The sequence below is a fragment of the Dermacentor albipictus genome, chromosome 3, assembly GCF_038994185.2.
Source record: "Dermacentor albipictus isolate Rhodes 1998 colony chromosome 3, USDA_Dalb.pri_finalv2, whole genome shotgun sequence".
NCBI lineage: Eukaryota > Metazoa > Arthropoda > Arachnida > Ixodida > Ixodidae > Dermacentor > Dermacentor albipictus.
The window spans coordinates 2,789,387-2,816,459 of NC_091823.1; the positions used below are offsets into that span (position 1 = coordinate 2,789,387).

The window sequence follows — 27,073 nt, forward strand, 5'->3', positions numbered from 1 at the left end:
GCAGAGGCCTCTCCCATACTTCTTCAACTATCCCGGTCATGTTCTAATTGTGGCCATGTTGTCCCTGCAAATTCTTAATCTCATCCGTCCGCCTCACTTTCTGCCGTCCCTGCTACGCTTCTCCTGGAATCCAGCCCGGAACCCTTATTGCCCATCAGTTGCCTTCCCTCCTCATCAGATGCCCTTCCGATGTCCATTTCTTGATTTCAACTAAGATTTCATTGACTCGCGTTTGTTCCCTTACCCACTCTGCTCTGTTATTATACCTTTAACGTTTCACCCATCATTCTTTTTTCAATAGCTCGATGCGTCGTCCTGAATTTAAGTAGAACACCTTTTAGTAAGCCTCCACGTCATCACGCCATATGAAGACAGATTAAAGAATGAAAAGTGAGTGATAGATAAAGTTAGCAAATGATAACGTTGTAGAGATTGTTAGAGGTTAATTATGACTAGTAATGACTTATCAAGAACACTAATGACTTGTAATGACTACTAATGACTACAAAGTGACCAGCTACTGCTTGTAATAGCCACAATCGATTACAAATGACCAAAGATGTTTACTATAGGAGCAGTAGTGACTAATAATGACTGAAAAGACTTGTAATGACTATGAAATGACCAGTGTGTCTAATGACAACTTGTAGCGACTATAATTCATTATAAATGACTAAAGATGCTTAGTAACGACCAGTAATGACTAATAGCGACTGAAATGACTTGTAATATCTACTAATGACTGTAATGAATTGTAACGACTACAATTGATTAGAGATGACTAAAAATACTTAGTAGTGACCAGTAATTACTGATAATGACTGAAATTATTTGTAATGACTACTGATGACTTCAAGATGACCAACATGTCTAACGATGGCTTGTAATGAACACAATTGATTAGAAATGACTAAAAATGTTTGCTAGTGAGCAGTAATGACTAATGGCTGAAATGGTTCGTAATGACTAGTAATGACTATGAAATGACCAATATGTCTAAGGACAACTTCTAACGACTACAATTGATTAGAAATGAGCAAAAATGCTTAGTAACGACCAGTAATTACGAATAATTACTGAAATGACTTGTAATAACTACTAATGACTATTAAATGACCAATATGTCTAACGACGAATTGCAATGACTACAAATGATTATAAATGAATAAAAATGCTTAGTAATGACCAGTAATTACTAATTATGACAGAAATGACTTGTAATGACTAGTCGAATGATAGCTTGTAACGTCTAAAATTCATTAGAAATGACTAAAGATGCTTAGTAATGACTAGTAATGACTACTAACGACTAAGATATGACCAGCATGTCTAACGACGGCTTCTAGTGACCATAACTGATTATACCATAGCTGAAATATGCTTAGTAGTGAACAGTAATGACTAAAAGAAAGAAGAGAAATAGAAGAGGCTGAAAAAGAGGCGAATGATAACAGGAGAAAGAGTAGGCTTTCGCCGTTCACCTCTTAAGAAAGATCTTAAGAGACCCTATTATCTTTATTTTCAACATTTCGATTTCAATTACAGCGAATTTCTCCGATGCTTTTTTTGGCTTCATTGTCTGTTGGCTAATATTCACATTAACAAAATCGAGCCCCTCATTTTAGTGAAGACGTAAGAAAAATGTAGTCTCTGGCCCCCAACCATTTGTATAGGATGGCACGACATACCGTAGTTACTGCCTAAATAGGTCAAAAAATATTGCTCCCAAGTTCTTGATAATGTTTGTTCACGATATCACTCAAGCTGTAACTTCTAGTACGCTGAAATTTTGTTTGTCATTTGCAATAGCGACGTTGAAAAGAAAGATACAGGGCACCATAGACTTCAAAGTCATCTTTTAGCGCTGAGACAGGGTTGCCTGTGCTCTTTTGAACGCTAGCAGTCCCTGAGTTCCGCGGCGCAGCTTTTGGGTTGCGCTGAGAGACGGCGCCAGGCTGCGTCACGCCTCCTTCAGGCGCTTTTTTTGTTCTAGCTAGAAAGTGGTCAGTCTTCCTGGCGGCTTTCGCTGCATGTCTTGCCGCCTTCAGCCGGTTTTATTCTAGATGGACAGCGTGCCGTTACGTCTCAACATCACAAAGGCGTTAATTGGACGTTTGCCACATAGCAAACACCCACCCATCCATCAGATCTTATCCTGAGGTCAACGCAGCGTGGACACCGACTCTAGACAGGCCCGAAAAATCCCCACACACCCCACCATTACCTGACAGCCTGAACTAAGGATGAGAGGGAGGCACCATCCAATTTTAGCAAACAACAACGGCGATCATGCCGCATATTCATACCATCGGGCTTCGGATGCGGATTTACTGCGGAGTGTTGCGAGCATAGGCGTGGTATCGCAGCGGAGTCGACGATTGTGATTTGCTGCTGGACAGTCTTCAGATTCCCTAGTCGACTAGCCTAGAGAAGACAATGGTATTAAAGCGGATACTTTTCGAGCAGTCGACAGAGAGCCCTGATTTGAACTGAGGCGTTTAACTTGCTCTTGCATGGAGTGGGCTTCCGTAACTAGAGCTGTGTAACTCAGCTAATAAACCCTTTTTCCTTCATTCTTACAACCTAACGTAGCATTGGTCGTGCATGGTGGATTCCTTGCCCTGAGTGCCAAGCCTATCCGCAACAAACCGGTTGACAGCGATGAGATGACGAAGGCAGTCCTCACGATCTGGGTTCAGTGGTCGTGTGTACGTGACTCCGGGAGACACGAACTTCGCAAGATCGAGGGAAACTATGGATGGAAGAGCGGCTTCTGCGGATCCGGAATCAGCAGACCTCCTCTTAGTGGCTCAGGGAAACACAACCGTCGCAGTAACAACGTGGAGTCTTGGACGACTCGAAGAATCTGGAAAGTAGAGCAACAGAAGGCAGTTGCATGATCTGGGAACGGCGGACCTGGGTACGTGGCTCCGGGAAGCACGGCCTTCGCAAGCTCGAATTTGGGTGAGTGCTTGAGCGAGTACGTTTTGCCGGACGATAAGGACAAGATTCTATCCGGCAATGGGCTGCAGTTGATCGGTACTGGAAGTGCGGTCAATACAGGGGAAGTTGTAGTCGGCTCTCGAAAAGCATGGACACTACAGTGTTAAAGAAAGAGACGCTGTTGCTCTTGCCAGCAGAGCTCTGTATGGAGATTAACCATAGGTTGAGGAAGTTGAGAGTGCAGCGATGGCGGAGAGGTAGAGCATCCGCCTCGCGTGGAGAAGGGCCATGGTTATAATCCCGGTGCCACGCAATTTTCAACCAGATTAAAAAAAAAAGAAATCCGCGTGTTGACCTAATCGTATAAACAGGCCTGGAGTCCGGCCTGATCCCGGTGACCAGAACTGGTAACGCACTCCCTCACTAGAGCAGGATTGGCCACCCTGGTGCAAACTTGGACGCCACAACCTCCCATATGAATACAACAATCAAACCCCGGCCCTCCGTGCCCAGCAGCTGCAAAGCAACTGACCACCGCGGCGAACAGGCCTATCACGCAGCAGACGAAGCTAAGAATCTCTGAATCCGGACAGGCTGCCATTGGAATCTGAATCTGGCAATGTTTTACGCTACAACGTTGTCTACTGAGGCGAGTCTAGCAGTGCTATTGGAGGAATTAGCGGGCATAGAATGGGATATAATAGGGCTCAGGGAGGTTAGGAGGACAAATAAAGCATATACAGTGCTAAAAAGCGGGCACGTCCAGAGCTACCGGGGCTTAGCGGAGAGACCAGAACTAGGAGTCGGATTCCTGATTAACAAGGATATACCTGGTAATATACAGGAATATTCTATAGCATTAAAGAGAGGGTGGCAGGTCTTGCTGTGAATCCTAATAGAACGTACAAATTGAAAGTCGTACAGGTCTACGCGCCTACATCCAGACACGATGACCACCGATTGGAAAGCTTCTATGAAGACGTGGAATCGGCGATGGGTAAAGTCAAAACAAAATACACTCTATTGATGCACGACTTCAACGCCAGGGTAGGCAAGAAGCAGGTTGGAGACAAATCAGTGGGCGAATATGGCATAGGTTCTAGGAATAGCAGGGGAGATTTATTAGTAGAGTTTGCAGAACAGAATTATTTGCCGATCATGAATACCTTCTTCCGCAAGCGGAATAACGAAAAATGGACGTTGAGGAGCCCGAATGGCGAGACTAGAAATGAAATAGACCTCATACTCTGCGCTAACAATGGCATCAACAAGATGTGGACGTACTCGGCAAGATGCGCTACAGTGACCATAGGTTGGCAAGATCTCAAATTAGCTTGGACTTGAGGTGGAAACGGATAAGACTGGTACATAAGAAGCCGACCGATGAGTTAGCAGTAAAAGAGGAAATAGCGGAATTCTGGATCAAGCTACAAAACAGGTATTCGGCTTTAACTAAGAAACAGCGCCTTAGTGTTGAAACAATGAACAACAATCTTATGGGCATCATTAAGCAGTGTGAAATAGAAGTCGGTGGTAGCACCGTTAGACAGGATACCAGTAAGCTATCGCAGGATACGAAAGATCTGATCAAGAACCGCCAATGTATGAAAGCCCCTAACCCTACAGCTAGAATAGAACTGGCAGAACTTTCCAAGTTAATCAACAAACATAAGATAGCTGACATAAGGAAGTATAATATGGACAGAATTGAGCATGCTCTCAGGAACGGAGGAAGCCTAAAAGCAGTAAAGAAGAAACTAGGAATAGGCAAAAATCCAGATGTGTGCGTTAAGAGACAAAGCCGGCAATATCATTACTAATATGGATGAGATAGTTCAAGTAACTGAGGAGCTCTATAGAGGTTAATACAGTACCAGTGGCACCCACGACGATAATGGAAAAGGGAATAGTCTAGAGAAATTTGGCATCCCATAAGTAACGCCGGAAAAAGAAAAGAAAGCCTTGGGATCAATGCGAAGGGGGAAGGCAGCTGGGGGGGGGGGATCAGCTAACAGCAGATTTGTTGAATGATGCTGGGCAGATTGTTCTATAACAAATGGCCACCCTGTATACGCAATGCTTCATGACCACGAGCGCGTACCGGAATCTTGAAAGAACGCTAACATAATCTTAATCTTAAGTATTTACTAAGGTTATCACCAATAGAATCAGTAACACCTTAGACGTCTGTCAACCAAAGGACCAGGCAGGATTTCGTAAAGGCCACTCAAGAATAGACCATATTCACTCTATCAGCCAGGTGATAGAGAAATGTGTGGAATATAACCAACCCTTATATATAGCTTTCATTGATTACGAGAAAGCGTTTGATTCAGTCGAAACCTCAGCAGTCATGATGGTATTACGGAATCAGGGTGTAGACGAGCCGTATTTAAAAATGCTGAAAGATATCTATAGCGGCTCCACAGCCACCGTAGTCCTCCATAAAGAAAGCAGAAAAATCCCAATAAAGAAAGGCGTCAGGTAGGGAGATACGATCTCTCCAATATTCACAGCGTGTTTACTGGAAGTTTTCAGAGACCTGGATCGGGAAGAATTGGGGATAAAAGTTAATGGAGAACACCTTAGTAACTCGCGATTCGCTGATGATATTTTTTCTTTGCTTAGGAGCTCAAGGGAGCCATCGCAATGCATGCTCACTGACCTGGGGAGGCAAAGCAGAAGGGTGGGTCTAAAAATTAATCTGCAGAAAACTGAACCAGTGTATAACGGTCTCGGAAGAGAACAGCAGTTTACGATAGGTAGCGAGGCACTCGAAGTGGTAAAGGAATGCATCTACTTATGACAGGAAGTGACCGCGGATCCGGATCATGAGGCTGAAATACTCAGAAGAATAAGAACGGGCTAGCGTGCATTTGGCAGACATTCTCAGATTATGAACAGCAGGTTGCCATTATCGCTCAACAGAAAAATGTATAACATTTGTGTCTTGCCAGTACTCACGCACCGTACAGAAACCTCGAGGCTTACGAAAAGGGTTCTGCTTAAATTGAGGGCGACGCAATAAACTATGGAAAGAAGAATGATGGGTGTAACGTTAAGGGATAAGAAAAGAGCAAATTGGTTGAGGGGAACCTACGCGAGATAATGACATCTTAGATGAAATCAAGTAAAATAAATGGGCATGGGCAGGACATGTAATGAGGAGGGAAGATAACCGATGGTCATTAAGGGTTACGGACTGGATTCCAAGGGAAGGGAAGCGTAGCAGGCGGCGACAGAAAGATAGGTGGGCGGATGAGATTAATAAATTTGCTGGGACAACATGGCCACAATTAGTACAGAACCGGGGTAGAATGAGAAGTGTGGAAGAGGCCTTTGCCCTGCAGTGGGCGTAGCCAGGATGATGATGTTGATGATGACTCTGTACAAAGAAAAAGGAGGACACAGCTAGCTCCGGAGGCATAGTTAAGCCGGAGGAGGAAATCTTTCTGGCTTCCCGGACAGATATTCAGGAAGTTGGTCAGGCTGAGGAGTTGCCAACGTAAAGAAAAGGCGCTCAGAACTGAGGAACAGAAACACTGCCATGAGAAATTGGCGTAGCAAATTCAAAAGTGCGGCAGAGAAGATAACGCGACCGAGTAAATCTAAAGCCACTAACTCCTGTGGGGTGGCGCAAAGAAAGATTTAGAAAGGCGCGCGTGTCGGTTGGTAGGTCTCGAGTCAGAGCGCGTGCTAGTCGTCTGACGAGGTTGAAAAGAAAGCGACGTTCGGCGCGGAGGAGGACAAAAGCCCGGGGGCAATTATGTTCACCCTCGTTTATTTCTTTTCGAGGTGTAGCCTGTACGACACGGCAGAGCGCGGCGGTCAGGCGACGCGAAGTTGTCATGCCAAGCAGTGCATACTGAGGGCAATGCCAAAGAGGCAGGTGGATAGTGCGAAAGGTGTCGGGGCTCTGCAGTGAGGGGAATGGCATACGTGCCCTTTGTGTTCCCTGCTTGACAAGTTTGACAGGAACTTTCAGACAGCGTTCGGCTCGAGTACGGCTCAAAGAGCTGACGCAGCCGTAGGCTGTTCAGAATGAATAACAGCGATACAGGTATTCTGGATACCACAGTTTCTTTGTTTCTTTATTTTTTAGAGTCATGTTAGACGTTTGACATCGAGAAAACATTATGATAAGCAAGCTTCGAACTTTTTTTAAATTGTTGGCTTTATGAACTCAAGAATATTCTTAAGTAGACTGTCTTCGCACGCCTAAATTTTGGAGACTTTGTTCTTTCGATATGTTGTTCTTTTTTTACGAGATAGGCTTCATATATATTTTTAGAGGTTCTTGCACCACCAAATCTAGGTTATGTGTTAGAAACCTGTAGGGCACGCTTGAGCAGCACTTCAGTTTTCATAAGTGGCCACGAGAGTTTTTTATTTATTTTTATTTTTTTTTTTTTTGCTTTGGAAGAAAGACGCGTTATTTAGCGGAGCCGTTGTTAACCGCACAGTTTAGAAAATGCTAATACTGTCCCTGTGAGGCGCGTCATGCTCGGACACAAAGATGCAAAGCGTTCGTGTGTGTCTCGCACGTGTATTGATCACATGACAGCGTTTCAGTATCACTTAGAGCGTGCGTGCTAGAAATTAGAAATAAGCTCGAATCTTCGTGTAATGTCAAGCGCGTATTTTACGCAGCATGTTTTCTTTTCTTTTTGTATTACTGCGGGTGGTTTGTGGGCCAGAGAAAGGAAAGGCTAGTGCGTCAGTCGCACGAAAGTGGAGAATAGCGGAGCTTATTCGAAAAAGGTTGATTGCTTGGAGAAGGAAGCTTTGTCTTCACGTTGAAAGGTATCTGTATAGCGCAACAAAGCAAGGACACAAGAAATGAAGACGGAGACAAGTGCTTCTTGTGTCCTTGTTTTTTTGCGCTATACAGATACATTTGAATGATGACCAACCAACAAGCCTGTTTCGCCACCCTTTCTCTTCACGACTTCTGCTTGTCGTGCCAGACTTCTGAAGAAAATGCATTCTCTGGTGTGACAACAGCAATCGTCGCCAAGGTGTCATCCTTGCCCAGATTTAACGAAAGTTGTGAAGCGCATCCTGTGCGGTACCACAGTCGAAAACTGACATCGCCAGATGAGGTGTTTAGCACCTCAGAGAAAGCGTTTTTGCATGGATTGGCCAATTAAAAAGCTAGGATGCGATATTCAAGGCACTAAATTCACGGTCCAGAGTGACCACTGCCCCCTTGCATGGCTGGAGCAAGTGTCGGAAAGGAATGGGAGACGGATGAGATGGTCGCATTTCACCGGAATGAGAATGCATATGGGCTGGGCCGGGGCAACGAGCTCAGAGTATTTTTTCAGGAACGTGTTTGCACGAACTTCTATCAGTGATATTTAGATAGGCAACCTATTTCTGTCTTGCCGAGAGCTGATCACGTCTAGAAATGAGAAAGGCAGAGAGAGGGGTCGAGCATTGCAAAGCGATACGGGGATCATAGCGTCCGGCAGGTGTGTCGCTCGGGCACGCCAACGAGTGTGTGGCTGTGTATTCCCAGGGAACTGGACACAACGAAGTGAGGGCTGAGCCCCCGAGCGGCCGCGTAACGTCATCCATAACTTCTAGAACAATCTCCGAGCCCGCGATTGAACATCGACACTTGGCGCAACCTGACACCTGGTCATCCTCAGGTTGAATCTCTTCGTGGCGGAGGTGTTTCTTCCGTCTCAACACCACAAAAGGCCACCACCTCACCATTACCTCACATCCTGAACTAATTATCAAGGGGGGCCCCATCCAATGCTACCGAACAACGAAGGCCACCTGGGATTCGCAGCTAATTAGACGTTTTCCCCGACGCAAACCACCACCCATCCATCAACGCCTATACAGATGTCAACGCAGCGTGGACACCGACTGTTGACGGGTACACAAAAGGCCACCAACCCCAGCTTTACCTGAGAGCCTGAACTAAGGATGAAGGGGGGAGAGGCATCCAATGCTACCGAACAACCACGGTGACCTTGGATTCGCAGGTTGCTACAACTGCCGCATATTCCGTGCCATCGCGCTTCGGAGACGGATTTCTGCGGACTGTTGCGTGCATGGGCGTGATATCGCAACGGAGTCAGCGGTTCTGATTTGCTGCTGGACAGTCTTCAGATTCCCTAGTCTACTTGCCTAGGGAACACGACGGTATTAAATACGGAGAATTTTCTAGAGTGCGCAATAGGTTCCTGATGTGAACTGAGACTGTTGACTTACTCCTTTTTCCTTTATCCTTACAATCCGAGGTAGCGATTGAGGGGCTTAGTGTTGTTCTTGCCCTGAATGCCAACCCTAGCCGCAACAGTGCATATGGACCAATGCACTGTATGGCGTGGTGCCGTGTGGTGTGGTGGTACGTGCCGTTGTGAGCATGCACTGTACCCATTTTGAGATTGTGGCTTGTTTCCTCTCCAACCAATCTGCTTTAACGGTTGCTATTTCATGCTTACATTTGCTCTCGATTATAGGAGAGCCGGCAATTTTTTCATGTTGCTCTACACTTTTCATCTATTTATAATATTTGAGAAGTTAAATAATTAGGACTAATTATGTAATAAGGCGTAATGAAAAAAATCTGAGTATCTCCAAAAGCAACATTGCGCTGGTTCTGTCCAGCTGCGTGGCATTTGCATATTATTAGTTTGGCTGAAGTTACGTGGGAGACCACACACACACACACACACACACACACACACACACACACACACACACATATACATATATATATATATATATATATATATATATATATATATATATATATATATATATATATATATATACACTCTAAGAACAGTTTCCACCCTTTGGCTTGCCCCTTCTGCCACACAAAAATAATCGTCATCTGCCTTGATGCGTTTCCTTTCTTTATCGATGCGAGCCCGGAACTTTCCAGTAACGAACGGCACGCGCGTTATCAGCATAGCACAGTCTACACCCTTTGGAGTGCCTCTTCTGATAACGCGCGTGCCGTTCGTCACTGGAAAGTTCCGGGCTTGCAGCGATAAAGAAAGGAAACGCATCAAGGCAGATGACGATTATTTTTGTGTGGCAGAAGGGGCAAGCCAAAGGGTGTAAACTGTTCTTAGAGTGTACATATCTACATATATATATATATATATATATATATATATATATATATATATATATATATATATATATATATATATATATATATATATATATATATGTATATATATATATATATATATATATATATATAACATATATATATATGTTATATATATATGTTATATATATATAACATATATATAATATATATATATATATATATACATATATATATATAACATATATATATATGTTATATATATATATATATATATAACATATATATATATATATATAACATATATATATATATATATATGTTCATATATATATATATATATATATATATATATATATATATATATATATATATATATATATATATATATACATATATATATATATATATATATATATATATATATATACATATATATATATATATATACATGTACATATATACATATATATACATACATATACATACATATACATATATATACATATATATATATATATATATACATATACATATATACATATACATATATATACATACATATACATATATATACATACATATACATATATATACATACATATACATACATATACATATATATACACACATATATATATATATATATATATACATATATATATATATACATATATATATATATATATATATATATATATATATATATATATATATATATATATATATATATATATATAATGCAAGTCCTATTGTCGTGTAGATGCACTAGATGCCGCCGCAGAATGTGTACAACCAAGGCTTTCTTTTTTTCCCTACAGATTGTCATCAACAGATTTAAGGAAGTGGCCAGATTTGGCGTGATGCACCTAATAGCGACGTCGCTTCACACATGGTTCAGCACTATAGTCGACGACGCAATGAGCAGCCATGCTCACCATCACAGCGACGACCACCACGGAAACTTATCAAACGGTACAATGCCACCCATTGGGTCATACTGCGAAGCTGCTATGAGTACTACAATAACTGAAGTAAATAGCGTTTGCTAAATGTATAAAGAGTGTTCACCCGGTGTTTCTGCAGGTAAACGCTTCTGTAAGGGAAGTGACTAAGACACAGATATCAGCATTCTTCAGTACTTTTTTTAAAGTGCGGTGATCTAAGAACTTGCTTTTCTTTGGCACTGTGACAAGTGATGGCTTGAGTGAGGAAATGTATTTGAGCTATGTGTAGCCCGCAAGAAGTCTCTTGCCATGCGACAGTGGTAATCGTTTGGAATCATTGGACCTTTGCTTTTTATAGTATGCAGAAACAAATTTAAAAACAAAAGCTACTTTAGGTTATATGTTATTTTTCGGCTTAAACTTTGGAGATTTTCTGCTTCTAAATACATATTTAGACCTTTTGCACTTTCGTTTTTGGGTTTGTACTTGACAAAGCATTGCTGCAAACGTTAGTGCAGTCGAGACAGAATTAGTGAACGAAAGAGAAGCCTAATACTTTGTCTTATTTAGTAGCGAAGAACATCTCGCACGCTAGTCAACCACTCTGCATCGACACACAAAACGAGAAATGAGACCGACGAGCGCGAATGTTCAACTAGGTTAATCATGTGCGGTGTCTTCATAATATATGGCTAATTCTAGGCACGCGCAAAATTATTACAAGGTATATAAAAGCAACAGGCAACATCATATAACTGAAGGCATAGTTGCGAATCCTTCGAAATATATATATATATAGCACTTGACTTCTGAACAAGCAAACTGGAGCTTTATTTACGCAGGAGAATGTTTTATTCTGTCTATAATTGCTTCTATAACTATTTTTTTTTCTTGCTTCAATCGCATACATACCTATCAGGTAGGACGCGCTACTTCTGCGCCGTGGCAGTTTGTGTGCCTCTGCCAAGGAAGTTCCTCGGAGCGCGCAAATATGGTGGTTTCCACAAGCACATTAGTCAGGCCTATTTGATACTCGCGGCGGCAAACTTCCTGTCTGAGATAATATTTCGGGCACTCAGGGTACTAAGGCAATGCCAGAGCACGCTAAAATGAACTTTCGATGGAAAGTAATGGGAATGCGCATTTCAGAATTTGCATGTCTGGGCCACGGCTAGAGGGAATCGTTGGGCCGTATTATTCATGGATTAGACTGGGTTCATTTGTTCCTCCGAATGGCTCTACTACACACCAGACTTGTACGCATCATGGAAGATAAGTAATCGATCACAGTCACAAATACTTCTTTTGAAAATGTGATTGATTACTGTTACCGCTTACTGAACGCGACAATAACTGAGCGCTTATTAAAAGACAGAGGTGCGTAAATATCACTTCATTATTATTAATCGAATACCAATAGCAAGTATCGAATATCCAATCGAATATCTAACACTGCAACACAGTCGCATACATTTGCAGCAGCAATATTTACTTCGGTATAGTTAGGCACCATGATTGTAGTCACTGAAGAAAACAATGCAACTAACTATAAGGCACAATGGCGACGACATTTCAGCACATTTCCAACAGTCATTTAAGAAACTTGCAATTTCCCCGAAAGAGGAAGCATCGCTTGTGATTGTAAATTAGTTTACTGCTATAGGAAGTAAATACAGTATCGTATATCTGCTCTATAAACTCGTAAACACTCGTTTACTAACTAAATTTACAGTCATGATGTAACGCTTGCACAAGCAAACATTAGCACGCTCGCTCGATGAGCGCTGACACTAACTGTCAAAACATCGGCGTGGGGAAGAGCGGCAGCAGCAGCGAGCGAATTGACCTTTGTGCTGCCTCTCGCCTCGACGCGAACTAAGCGGTGAGAAGTGCACCCGAAGCTACCTGCCCTCGACGCACCTACATGCTATACTTGTCAAAGATCACTTTTAAGTAGAGCCCGTGCAGCCCATGGTGCTCGTAGACCGATAGATCACAGCCGATGAAATCACGATGCGGAACACGACATCACGGCGCAACCGTGTGACTCGTTTCGGGTCCCGTTCAGCTCCTCCGCTTACGATTTCCGCAAGAGGGCGTGGTGCGTGAAACTTGCTCAGAGGAGGAACTCGCTGGCCAGAAGGAGGAACAGAGCCAGTTGCTCGATTCTCGCTCCCTTCTTTTAGAGTGTAGCGGCCTTGTAAGAAGCTTTTGATACGTCTGAAATGGATGGATGCTCGCAATCCTCAGCATTGTTTTCTTTCTACAGATTTCCATGTTCTTTTATATTTGATCTCACTTAGGCTAAAGCTGTACTAAAAACACTGATGCACACAGCAACTCGCGCCATTTATTTTCACGTGCTAGAATATTATTTGAATTAAGTGCACTGCCATAAGGGCACGTGCCAGATGCCAAGCCTACCTATTGCACCATTTATTTGAAATGTTTTGTCGCCAAGACTCATCTACCTAATAGCCCGTTGTACAATGTTCTTCATGCAGCCTCTCACCCACATGAAACCACGACCGGCGGTTGCAAGGGACCTTACAGCCCAACGTTCAGCTCGGCGGCTTACCTCTACCCGTGCACCATCGAGTTCAGTATTATATTGGCAGGAGTGTGGTTCATCGTGTGGCAGAACATTGGCAACATCCACCTGCACTCCAAGTCGCACCACCTGGAACAGAAGATCGACGGGCCGGAGGGCAACCACGAGATAACTTACGAGAGCAACGTGGTCATAAGCGCAGACTGCCACGCGGCCAACAAGGGCCTCTTCTCCGGAATTCTCGTCCTCCTCACGTCCATAATCACCGTCATCATCTTCTTCGTGGTGCTCCAGGGAGAAAACTTCAGGGTAGTTGGTGGAACCATCTACAACTGCCAGGAAGGCATTCTCACAGCTTTGGGACTGCTGGCGAGCATCGTGGCCTATTTCAAAGTGATTCAGTTGGACCAAAATGCACACCCCGTGACATTCCTGGACAATTTCTTGCTTTTTATTCCGCTTCCTTTTTTCTTCATTCACGCCATATTGTGCATAATGGCGGAACTTCATTTGTCGGACACCTTCCGAATTGTGCTTCGGGTGGTGGCGCTGGTGCAGATCATCATCCAGACACCGGTGCTTGTCGACGGGCTCCGAAGGTGCAGCAACTCGCACGTGCTGCGCTACCGCAAACCCGGTCGGGAGATCATCACCTTCCTGCTCATTCTGAATGTCACGCAGTGGGTTGTGTTTACGGTGCAGCAAAAGCACATCGACGACTTGATTGCTGCCAAAATAGTCTACGGGGACCTCTGGTCCTTTATTGGGCACGCTACAATCCCACTCATGCTCTTCTACAGGTTTCATTCGGCCGTCTGCCTGGCGGACATTTGGCAGGCGGCTTATCACAAAGGCGAGTGACAACAGTCGCCCAGGACTATACGGCTTTTGTCCCAATGCTCCGCATGGCGGAGATCTATAGTGCATGCAGCGGTCCCGAGTGAAATCAGGGTCAAGACTGTACGGGACCACATACACGCGGTCCTGACGAATGCCTAAGCGGTTTCCAATGTTCCGTGTTCCACCTAATGTTTTAGGACTACCGATTTACCATCATTGAGAAAAAATACTTCTGGACTTTCAGTGCGATACACTCTTGGCTCTTCAACCTGCCTCTCTGCTTTAATTTAATAACACCTGGTCAAGTTCAAAGCATTATCACACTATCACGGCGTGCATTGTACTACAAAACTATGAATAAAAAAACACTGATAACGCTTTGTGTTGTGCCATTTTACGCAATAAAGACAAATATTATTCAAAAGAGCAATATGTTTAAGTGATATCGTTTACTTTTAACTAATTAAAGATGTCACTTTTGGGTAGATTTCAATAAAAGGCATGTTATATTGTTAATGCTGTGACTTGTCCCGCACTGGAATTTCCGAGTCGAAAAGAGCGGTATTCCTAACATTGCATTTCGAATTTAGATTCAGAGCACTTCGGAACAATATTCTCAAGCCTTTTGTAATAAGGACTTTCCAGTTGCAGACAAAGATCGCCCGTTAGTGAAGCTTTCGTGCAAACATTCGCAACTGGCTTCGCAACTGTGTTCTATCGCCTCTTGCGGCTGATTACTGTTGTGGATTTGAAAACATTGCGATTCATCGGGAAGAGTTGAGGAGGAATAGAAATAAAGTCTTGGGGCCCTTACCTGTGATTTTCTTTCATTTCACTTCCATTTGGTTCAGCCTATATAAGCGAGCAATGGTGGCAGCGAAATGCAGTCGCCGTGTTTATGCTCAGGCGAGTGAAGGTTGCGACACCACAGTCAGCGTCCTGCAGCTACGACTCGATCACATGAACATGGCAGGCGATTGCTTGCAAATTTGGACACATCACTTCGAAATCCTAACTGTGCGCATTTCTCTCGTATTAAATTTTTTCTCGGTGTCTTTATTTCCCGGAAGCGCTTTTAAGTGGTCTCCGTAGGCGGTAAGAGCTGCGGCCAAATTTTTCTTCACTTAGTGCAGTCTATGACTTCTCTAATATAGGCAGTCCAAAATCAAGAAAGGGGCGGACAGATGGAATAGCACACTGTGGTATAAAGTTTATAAACAGGGATAAGGTGCCTCAGAAAGGCTGGCCAACGTTTCGATAGGACGACCTATCTTCATCAAAGGCGGCCTCGTCATCGTCGGCATGTTAGTTTTAAATGGTTAGTGCAGTGACGTCACGTGCGGTTGTTGTCGGTGGCGGTTGGTTATAAAGGGAGAGACTTGAGAGATAATGAGCGCTGTCGCCTGACGTCTGTGAGCGTGGCTCCCAAGACCAGGGGACAAGAGCGGGAGAGGACTCTTTCTGAATTTAGCTTGCGAACGACAGCCGCGCCAGTGACGACAGCGAATCTTTGCAGTGTGACGGAATTCATTGCCGGTGACTACAATAATGTGTTGTGAATTGCAGCGCACACAGGGGACAGGAAAGAAGAGGACAGTGCTTGATATTTTTTGTCCCGGTGTGCGTTGTAATTTAGAGTAACACGAAACACCAGCTAGCCAGCCGGCCACAAACCTTGTTGGACTCCAATAAAACCAGCCGGCTGACCGTCTTCGTGCCGTAAATTGCTAAGCGAAACTACAACGCTGAATGCAACTCAACAGCCACAGTGACTCTGTTTTTATGTATAATTAAGCATGCTTCCAATGAGTCGAAGCGTGATTTCACGATTAAAACCCACCATCAATCCTCGCCGGCGGCACAAACGTTGAATGGATGGCAATTCCGTTCAGCGGCAATTAGGCTATAGTGTAACCGAGCATGAATGAACTGAAGGGTGAAGAATTAACACAAAGGAAACTGCTTTTCAGTTCAGTTCCATCTATCATGTATTGAAGTCAGCCACCGACCACTTGATGCGGTGGCTACGCAACAGGCGACAAGACTGTGTGCTGTTGGTGAAAAACTTTATTGACAGGAGAGAGTTGGGGACGGCCTTAAGGCCCGGCCACTCAAAAAGTCTAGGAGTGGTCCCTAATCCGGGACCCCTGTGGCTTCTGCTGCAGCACGAGCTCGGGCCACTAGGGTACATTGATCATCCAGAGTTGAGCAGCTGAGCAGGGCAGCTTCCCAGCTTTCTCGGTTTATGGGGAAATGGGAAGGGGTGTGGCGGCACCGCCGGGTTTAAGGTGCAGACATACACCATGTGCAGGGATGGTCACAACACCATGTGGAAGGATGGTGAACGGATGGTCGCAGTGTGGGCAGGCCCCGGAGAATGCCGGGTTAAAGTGTTTGAGTATTGCTGGGCACAATACCGCGTTGGTGTAGAGACGGACGAGCCAGCGCTCGTCCGTGTTGTTTAGGCCCGATACCGGGGGTGGGAATCTGAGCCCATGCGATTTGAACAGGGCCGTGATTTCTTTGAAGGACGTAGCCGGATTGGGTGCTGGAAGATCAGGCTATGGAGGGCAAGAAGGATATTTAGTGCACGGGCTGAGGCATCGGCAGCCTCATTCCCACCTAGCCTTGTATGGCCAGGGGTCCAGATGATTGTACGCGGGTTCGGGCGATCTAGATAGTAGCATCATTTAAGAATTTCGGCTGCGCGTTCAGTGATGCAACCCCGGATGAGAGTTTGGCATGCAGCCCGTGAGTCGATAACGATAATCCGAGATGTGAGGTCAGCTACGGCGAGTGCTATGGTGACTTCCTCCACGTGTGTGATGTCGGGTGCTCGAAAAATGAGCCCTTACATAGTTTACGTTTTCTTGAACAACAGCGGTCGTGTACAACCCGCCGTGATGCGGGCCGGATGCGTCCATGTGGAAGATCCCCGTGCGTGAGCTATAGCGTTCCTGTAGGGCGTTAGCTCGCGTGATACACCTACCATCATGGGTCCCATTAGCGATGTTTTGGGCAGGGCACCACGCCAGTCCTCAGGCATCGTCGTCCACTTTTCTACCGGGTAACTGTAGGAGATGTGTAGACGGTGTAGGAGGTTTTTCCCAGCCTGCGACGTGCGAAGTCGCAGCTGCTGGTTGCTGAGATGAGCCCCTTTAAGTTCCCCACATGTGTTTGTCATGCCCAGGGCTGCGAGACGTTGGTTAGATGTTGAGATGGGGAGGTCAAGGGCATGCTTGTAGATTTGGCGGAGTATACAGTCGACTGTATCCTCATCGCATTTACGCAGACGCAGGTAGGGGGTCGAATACATGATCCCGCTGGTCACGAAAGCGTTGGCGAGGCGCAGATAATCCGTTATCCGCAGGCTTCCCCGTTTATTCGAGACCCTGCGGACCATACGGCCCACCTGATCCCCTACCGTGCGCAGTTTACGCAGGGTTGCGTCAATCTTGCGGTGTGTGTGAATGAAGAGCCCAAGTACTCTGATTTCATCACGTTCCGGGATAGGGCCGGCACGCAGTGAAAGTTCTATTTGTGCGGTGTCCTTTGGTTTGGGGCGATGATGCACATATTCTGATTTGGCAGGTGAACAATCGAGACCGCAGCAACGGGCGTAGTCGTCTACTACCGACACTGCTTGTCGCAGGCACATCTAGATGCTGCCAAGAGATCCCTCGGTTGCCCATAGCGTTATGTCGTCAGCGTACATAGCGTGCTGCACGCCTGGGACGTCATTGAGCAATGGGGGGAGGTGAGTCATGGCAAGGTTGAACAGGAGAGGAGAGAGGACCGCTCCTGGTGGTGTTCCCCACGTAGAGGGGGCACGCGCAATGCTCCCTGTCTTGAATACAGAGGTACGTCTACCGTTCCATGAGAAATTCGCGAAGATACCTGAAAGCATTATGCCCATAGTTTTTCTGTGAGACGTTATCGAAGCCTTGTCCCTTGAGGTCTAAGCTGAGGACTACCTTGTCATCACTGAGGTGCTCAACGGGTTCGATAACGTCCCGGTATAGTTGCATGAGAATGTCCTGTGCAGAGCGATGTGGGCGAAAACCGTACATGGTGTCCCCAAAGGTGTGTTGGGCTTCCAGGTTTTCAGAGAGCCTATCTGGGTCCATGCATTCCATAAGCTTCTCCACGCAGGAGGTTAAGGAAATGGGTCTTAGACTTTCGATGGCAATGGATTCACCTGTTTTGTGTATGAAAGTAACCAAGGCTATTTTCCAATCAGTCGGTAGGGGCTCAAGCCCCTCCCAGGTCTGATTGAAATAGTCGAGGAGGTGAAGTTGCGCCGAGTCAGGGAGGTGGGCTAAACGCCTAACCGTCACTCGATCCCTGCCTGGCGCAGTACCTCGCTTCATTTTGGACAGGGCCGCCTCCAGATCGTAGTTGGAAGGAACGGTCCAGGTCAGCATTCTCCATGCCTGCATAGGAGTACACCGGTCCGAGGGGGTCCTGTTGGTGACCGAGATATTTATCTCTGTGCGCTTGAGTCAATTTCTCCGCGTCTACCACGTATGCGTGAAGTGCACGCTGTAAGTGTTTTTATATTTCTGTGCGTGTTTGGCTATGGTCTATGAGAGCACTAGAAAGACGCCAGATGTTACGACTTGACATCTGCGTAGCCTAGTTAGAATCGGCCAGCTGGGCCGTGTACTCGTCCGCTTCTTCTGTGAGGGCTGCGATTCGTAGTTTGAGTTATCGGTTGTGTTTCTTTCGGCGCCATTGGCGGGCTAGGCTGTGCCGACCCTGCCAGAGGCGCAAGAGGTAGTTGTCCACTGCAGGTGTGGCCTCTGAGAGTTGAACCGTCTGCTCAGCGTGACGAAGTGACGACACGAGGTGTTGAGACTAGGTGGCGTAGCCCTGATGGACTATGGGGATCAAATTGGTATACTCCGATCGGAATTTACTCCAGTCGGGGAGTTTTGCCTCTTGGTAAGGACGGGTAAGGGGGTGTGTTCGGATTGGGGAGAGGATAATGCAGTGGTCACTACCGAGGGTTCCCTCGGTGTTGAGCTAATCTGTGTGTCTGATGTTTTTGATCAGTGTGAGGTCGGTACATGTGTCGTGAGTCACGCAGTTGCCAATGCGTGTTGGGTGCGTAGGGTCCGTCAAGAGGGTAAAACCCATGGTAGAAACGAGTTCCGTCAATTTTCTACCCCGTCGTTCCTCCTGATGGCAACCCCAATGGGTACTGGGGGCATTAAAGTCACCTACTATCACCAGTGGTTCCTTGCCTGCCACCGCGCGTGCTTTACTAAAAATATCGGTGTAAGTAATGTTGGCCAGTTTAGGTGAACTGTAAATGTTAAGAATGTGTATGGATGGGTCCTGCTTCCTAAGTGGGAGGAGGGTCACCATAGCATACGAGTAAGGCGGGTCGCATTCTAGATCCACCAAGTTGGCGGTGTAATTTTGGTGCACGCATACAGCGGTTTGTGCATCCCTTTGATAACATGGTATAATTTGTAAGGGCGGCGTGCTCGCCTGGCTCCTGGAGAGCAACTACCGCGGGTAAATGGGGATAGGTTTCTAGGTGGAGCCGGAGAGCAGCCCGCTTAGTACGGGCTCGAAATTCCCGGCAATCCACCTTTTTTATGGCGCGACTAGTGTTCCTGTATATGCTATATACAGGAACACTAGTCGTAATATATCCTGTAAATTCCAATGCAGCCATGCCGCCAAACGGAACTCAGCGTGCCTTTATCGGCCGCACTGTTTGCAGAACAGCGCACTCAGGCCTGCCTACTCAGTAATAATTGAGTGCTACATGGCTTTAGGGATGACGTGCTGTCCTGCAGAAGCCATTAATAATGATTTGCGATCCACGAAACGCACAACCGACGCGCGCTCAACGCGGGCGCAGGTACACAAATCAACTGGCGAAAGCCCGGCGACCCTCCCAAAAGGTTTTCAGCGGCGTGCGGCAGAGGGCAGCACAGGAAAATGAAAGAGGCGGATTCCACTGAAGGGTTGTAAGAGGGTCCAAATCAGCACGTGTGCGGCGCTATTTAGCGCCGTGGCCCGCCACCTTGGGGAGTAGAATTTTGGATGGCCTCTGTTAGAGCAGGGAAATCCATAGGCGCTCCGCTGCTCGTTCTGGGGCTATTATCCGGGGTTGCAGTCCAACTGACAGGCTGCCGATCAGGCTCGGCCATATGAGGTAGTGGCCATAGTATCCGAAATTTATTCACCCGTTTAAGCTTGGGGTTGGGTGAACGGGTGCAGGAAACAATTTGAGGCAGCTGGGCCACTATCATGCCCGGGATGCGGTCGAATACGGTTTGAATGGCTGCAGTCAGTCTATCCTCGATAGTGGTTACTATGGAGGCCATTGGGGCTTCCAGGTTACTGAGCCGCGCTTCAACCGGAGCGAGGGGTGCCGCGAAATCCCTTTGTTCAGAGGATGCACTGTCTATCGCTTCCGCTGCTTGCCCACAAAGTGTCGAGGTAAAAAGTGAGGGATGGCGGTTCACGAGCGCATCCATTGCCTGTGTTAGCGAGGCCACTTGGGCCTTCAGTTATGGAATTTCAATTCGTTCCCGCAAGGGACTGGGAGGTGGGGGTGGTTTGGGTGGGTTGGGGGGGGGGGGAGGTCACGGTGGGGAGGCTGCCCTACCAATGGCGTTCACCTGGGGTCTTTTTCGGATGCGGGAAGCGCATGTGAGTTCCCCTTGGGCAGCAGGCTGGAGTCCGTGTGGCCGTGGGTGCGAAGGGGGGGGGGGGGGGGGGGGGTGAGGCAGGTGGGCCCTGCCTCAATTGAGACCTCTCGATGCGAAATCCCGGCGTAGTGGGGCCTCGCTTGGAAGGCTCGGGAGCTCCCACTCCAGGATGTGGGGATGGAGAAGATTTGGTGGCAGGAGATGGAGTCCCCTGCAGTGAAGCCCCGGTGACGCGTGGCCTCGGCTTCCGTGGTCGCCGGCGTTTGCGTTTCGTGGAGCCGGGTTGGCTCTCCAGTGGAGGGATGGAGGATTTGGGTGGTGGAGCCCTGTATCGCTCCTTACAGCTCCGGTCCCCGGTGACGTGGGGTCCGGCGCAAATAGCGCACTCTTGTGAGCACTCATGAGGCGCGCGTGCACCATTCATGAGTGGCACCATGTAGCCACAGGTGCCGCAGAGGTCCGGCTTAGGGCCATGGCAGGCGTCGGGGCGGTGCCCAACAGATCCGAACTGGCTACATGCTGGTACGGTCTTTTTGTGCGCCTGTACCGAGATTAGCAGGGCTTCCTAGGTGACGTACCTGGCCTTCACATTGACGGAAAAGGTGAGCCTCACCTTGTTGGAGGTGCCTAATCGCCGGATTGGAGTATGTTGCCCTCCGGCCAGTCGAGCCGTTGCTTAAATTCGACTTCGGAGTCGGTACTACGCACTGTTACCACTCCGTAGCAAGATTTCTGGGTATCCGTGCGTAGGTACTCGAAAAGGGGGCACTGGACCGACCGAGGAGGGAACTGCGAGTTCACCAATCAGTTTGTCTGCAATAAGCGGGCTTGGGGTGTAGGCCAGGATGAGGTTTTGATCCCGCACCATCACTACTGTGACCAGCCGGTTGGAGTTCGCTCCAAGGTGGGCGATGGGTGCGCTGCCGGCTCCGTTCTGGGGAAAAACGGTGATGAGGGACAATTGAGCCCACGGTTTCAGAACGACGACGAAATCCGTCGTTTTTGGCTTTGCAGACGTTGCCACATGGGTTTCTTTTTCCCCTGCTGCGGGCACGTGGAGCGCGTCGCAGGCAGCTGGAGCGTTGTGGAACGGGTGCGAGCTGCCGCGTCAGCAGCTGCCATTGCTGCGTCGTTCGCCTGTTCTCGTCATGCCACCGCGGCAGCAAGCGCGTTGCTCTTACAGATTTGGGACAGCTCCGATCTGCTGTCCGAGGTTTGGATGGTAGTCCGCAGCATGCCGTGGGGGTCGTAACCAGTGTAAGTGTCCGGCTCAGGTGCGGGAGCAGCTCGCGGCCAATCGCCCGTTGTGCCGGGAGCCGCCATAGCCAGTAGGCCTAGCCGGACCACCGCCGGCGTCGATATGTAAAACGCCCCGTGAAAGTTCTAAAATGGGTCCACTTGCCAAAACTTGGTGTCCAGATGAGCCAGGTCACATTTCGGAGACGGTGGTACGGTTCTCCAGGGGGTCCGAAGAGGTGGTTAGCGGTTCCGTGCGAAAAGTAATGTAAGTAATGTGGCACCAGAGTGCAACAAGTAGCACACAAACACAAAGTGTTAAGGTAATTGCAAAGCTAGAAAGATGAACACTGAATTCCTCTAAAACATATTAGTTTGCGAATGACGGATGTAAAAGATGCCAGTATGAAGGGCAAGCATGCATAGTCATTTCAATTGTGAGGACAAACCAAGTTGAATGTAGGGGAGTTGCACTCGCTTCCTTGGAGTACAGTACTCGGATTTTGCTGCAAGAATGTTGTCTTCATTTCAGAAAGCGTATACCTTCACCGAGTACAAAGTAAATAATATTTGCTGACATATAGCTGATCTGCAAAAACAAGCTCTTGTGCAGTACAATCACCCAAATAATATACGTACAGGATGCAAAGAGCAGTTATACGAGGCCTGCATGGCGTTTGTCATACACACAGCAAAGTTCTTTAATGTAAACCAACTACTGCTTACCAGTGGTGTCTGGTTCCATCTCGTCCTCTCCATCTGATGAACAACCAAGCAATAAATTAATTGATACTTCAATCAGCTCCAATATGCTGTGTTATCAAGCTGCGTCAAGCACAATGTCAGGTGTCCTAAAGCTGAAAAAAAAGCACACACATTTTACAAGTGACAAGACTTGCAGTAGGACTTTTGTTCGCCTAGGGAAACCTACAGATAACAATTTTGTATATGGAGCTGTCTGGATTTGCACCTCAGGCTAGAAATTCATGTGAAAGCAAGACCACTGTTCAAGGCAAAAATCTCAGGTAAACGCAGGAAAATTGAGTTAACTCCTACCAGCACGCCTACAGCACTCGACTGCTTCTGGTAGAGTAAGCGCACGTTGCTGCAGAAATGCAATATGTCTTCCCTAGCAGAAACGCTGCAGCATTCTCTAGTGAGTCGCAGATAATCTGAGTGACACTTCCCTGATCTGCGAAAAGCTGCATCTGTGAAGTAAAACCACACGCGTCACATTCATAGAAGGCAAAAAGAAGTCATGTTAGGTCTGCGTGACATTTGTCATGACTACACATTGCTTAAGGCTTCGATGAAAACAAAATATGGCTTACCAGTTGGATCCGGTTCCACGCCTCCCAACCACAACGTTCATGCGACAGCATCTCCATTGGATTCTGCCAAAAAGAATAGTCATGCAATAAGTTCAAACGAGGTTCAAGAAGCTGCGTTGTGCAGCAAGAGTACAAACATTGCATCACACGTTAAAAAGGAGACAAGTACACAAACTAAAAACAGAGCTGTCTCGCTTGTCATCACTACCCGAAGGAACAAAGTGCCATGTGTGAAAGCTGGGCCAGTGCTCAAGGCACGGAGTAAGACACTTAGAAGGTGAAGCTCTCGTCAGCGCGAGCGAGCGCGGGCGACCAGATAAGGTCACAATTGTTGTATGCGCCGACGGGGCCGTATACAGTGGCGGCGCCATGCGGCGCGTCGTAGAAGCCACAGCGGAAAAAAAATGCAGCGCTCGGGCAGGCGGCTCCGGCGCGCGGCGCGCTCTCAACGGCGCTAATTTCTTTCCAGGCCACCAGGCGCCGCCAGCATGATAATGGCTCCGCGCGCTTGTGATATTTTCTGGTCGCCGCAAACAGCGGAGTTTCCATTCCTAAATGTTTCTTGCTCCGTTGCTCAAGGCTAAAATATCAGTTAAATGCAGGAAAATTGAGTGTACTTGTTTCACCATGCGTACGGCCCTCGACTGCTTCTACTAGAGTAAGTGGACGTTGCTGCAGAAATGCAATATGTCTCCCCCAGCAGAAACCCTGCAGCATTCCGAAGTGAATCGCAGATAATATGAGTGACACTTCCCTGATCTGCGAAAAGCTGCATCTGTGAAGTCAAACCACACGCGTCACGCACATAGAAAGGAAAGAGCAGTCACGTCAGGTCTGGGTGATATTTGTCATGACTACACATAGCTTAAGGGTTCGATAAAAAACAATATATGGCTTACCAGTTGGATCCGGTTCCGCATCTCCCTACCACAACGTTCATGCGACAGCATCTCCATTGGATTCTGCCAAAAAGGATAGTGATGCAATAAGTACAAATTAGCTCCAAGAAGCTGCGTTGTGCAGCAGCAGTACAAACATTGCATCACACGTTAAAAATTGAGACGGGCACACAAACTAAAAACAGAGCTGTCTCGCTTGTCATCAGGACCTGAGGCAACAAAGTGCCATTGGTGAATGCTGGGCCAGCGCTGAAGACAAAAATTCAACGTAAACGCAGGAAAATTGAGTGAACTCATTCCAGCAGGCCTCCGGCGCTTGACTGCTTCTATTAGAGCAAGTGGACGTTGCTGCAGAAACGCAACATGTCTTTCCCAGCAGAAACGCTGCAGCATTCCCTAGTGAATTGCAGATAATCTGAGTGACACTTCATTCATATGCGAAAAGCTGCATCTGTGAAGTCAAACCACACGCGTCACACACATAGAAGGCAAAAAGCAGTAATGTCAGGTCTGTATGACATCTGTCATGGCTACACATATCTAATGTAAACAATTACTGCTACTGCTTGTTCTCACGATATGCTTCCGATGACAAAAAACGTATGCCATAAATTTATTCGTGTTTCATGGACCTTCGTTTTGCAGGAGCAGTATAACCATTTGCCCAAAATAAGAAACGCACAAAATTCAACCAATGTGACTGACCCAGTGTGGCTTGTCCTCACTAACTGAAAACTATGGCCAGCATTCCTGAATAGAAAGCAATGAACTTGCCTGCTTCAGCGTTCGCGTTCTCTCGGCTGGCATAAGCAGCATAGGCTGCTACAACGCATCCTGTGTGGGCCGCTGAGCCGTGGTTAGAAGCTGAAAAAATGCGTCAGTGAGCTGAATCGATGGATAACCTTTAGTGGTAAGGGAGTCTGATCCATTGCAAGCACGGCGTACCTAATGCTCTATCACTGACAGGAAACGCTTTTGACAGCGCTGTAATGTGGAATTCATGCGCGTCATTAAGACATTAAAAGCTGTCACGTTGCCACGCTCATCACAGAAATATCTAGATGGCTTGACCACCGCAGAAAAGGATATGTATGCCGTTGCGAGACTGGGGGGACGTTATAAACACCACACGCCGTCATGCCTGCAAGGAGCCGCACATGTAGCGAATATTAGGTGGTGCCAGTCTTTCTAATCCTCATAAGTCCCGCGAATAACACGCTTCAGATTTAATAATTGGGAAAAGAGGCGATGTTATTTTATGCAGCATGAGAGAATCCATTTCTTTAAGGCGGAGTTACAGCAGGCCGCATACTTCAGCAGAGGGCTCACGAAATGTGAGCATCACCGGCCTGCAGCGCGCCCCAACTGTACGACTTCGCAACCGCAACTGTACGAATTTTCAACCGCCACTTAGCCGAACAACGTTTTCGCTTCAACGTCAGTTCGAATGAGTCGCATTTCTTTTCTTGAGCTTCGCGGTTAGCCCTCTTGAAGGCAAAAATGCTAGGTGCCCAGTCCGGGCGGTTAGTGAATGGAGACGAAGCACCTGAGTTGATAAAATATAAATGCAGGCAATGTAACCTAATCACCCTAATCAGAAAGAACACCTCGTTCGTTGAGCACGAGGTCCGCGCGTACGAAGCGGGCCTCGAGGCCCAGTTAATAACGATCGTCCCCAACAGAACCATCAATTCTAATATTTTTCATTCTCAACGTGTACAACGCACCACCGGACAGGAAAAGAAACTTCAAAACATTACTATAGGCACCACGTCTAGGGCGGCGGAAGTGCACCTCTCGTTGTGGCGGATGACTTTAACGCACCCATTACGGAATAGGGGTACCGTTACAAAAGTGCAAAAGGGACGAACTTAGCCTTCAACGCTGCAGAGCTCGCCTTAATACTCGTCACAGACCCAAGGCTGCCCACTAGATCCGGTAATTCGGTCAGTGGTGATACGACCCCCATCTCACCTTCCTCCGAGGCATCGAAGGCAGGTGGGACCACCTCCAGGAGGGGCTAGGGAGTCATCATTACGTGCTTGAAATTCTGTTGCGTGTCAAACCCAGACCACCCACGAGATATGAGTTTGTGGATTGGGACCTTTTTCGAAAAATCAGTAATGAAGCAGTCCCGCCAGACGAGACGCATGCAGACCTGCTAGAGAATCTGAACATGGCAACCAAAATAATCATTACGGATCTTGAAGTTCCTAAAATGGAATCGAAACTCGGTCACCTTCTGGAGGCCAAACACGCCCTCTGAGCCACAAGGAAGACGCAAAAGCTTAATCGTAGACTCAGATCGAAAATCGCGCTTCTAAACAAGGAGATTGAAACCTATTCGGCCCAGCTCGCCCGGCAGCAATGGGATGAGAAGTGTACCGAAACGGACGGGTGTATGCGAAGACCTAGCAAATGGAGCTTATTGAAAAGTGTCCTCAACGATAAACAGTCTAAGGACACCCTTAGCCTTGCAACGTATAGCCTCATAAAGAAGCAAACCGCAATCGGTCTCACCGACAGAGAATTGGTCAACAACTAGGCACATACTTATCTCCCCCTCACCAAAGA

General features: G+C 46.8%; 2 protein-coding genes across 12 annotated transcripts in view; one reads left to right on the top strand and one right to left on the bottom strand.

Annotated features, from left to right (window-relative positions):
• The window catches only part of LOC135919933 (proton channel OtopLc-like), a 153,234-nt gene extending 138,448 nt beyond the window's left edge, over positions 1 to 14,786 (top strand). For all 4 annotated transcript variants that reach the window (XM_065453952.2, XM_065453951.2, XM_065453954.2 and 1 more), the window contains 2 exons: positions 10,846 to 10,999; positions 13,476 to 14,786. In XM_065453952.2, coding sequence (XP_065310024.1) covers positions 10,846 to 10,999; positions 13,476 to 14,383 — 1,062 coding nt within the window. In that variant the 3' untranslated portion in view covers positions 14,384 to 14,786. The remainder of the gene's footprint in view (positions 1 to 10,845; positions 11,000 to 13,475) is intronic.
• The window catches only part of LOC135919931 (transient-receptor-potential-like protein), a 397,285-nt gene that overhangs the window by 258,760 nt on the left and 111,452 nt on the right, over positions 1 to 27,073 (bottom strand). For 6 of the 8 annotated variants that reach the window (XM_070534941.1, XM_070534942.1, XM_070534940.1 and 3 more), the window contains 4 exons: positions 25,274 to 25,363; positions 24,500 to 24,562; positions 23,601 to 23,663; positions 22,996 to 23,126 (listed from right to left, as the gene is read on the bottom strand). The gene's annotated coding sequence lies outside the window, so the exon portion shown is untranslated. The remainder of the gene's footprint in view (positions 1 to 22,995; positions 23,127 to 23,600; positions 23,664 to 24,499; positions 24,563 to 25,273; positions 25,364 to 27,073) is intronic. The other 2 variants (XM_070534944.1, XM_070534943.1) reach the window with 2 other exon arrangements.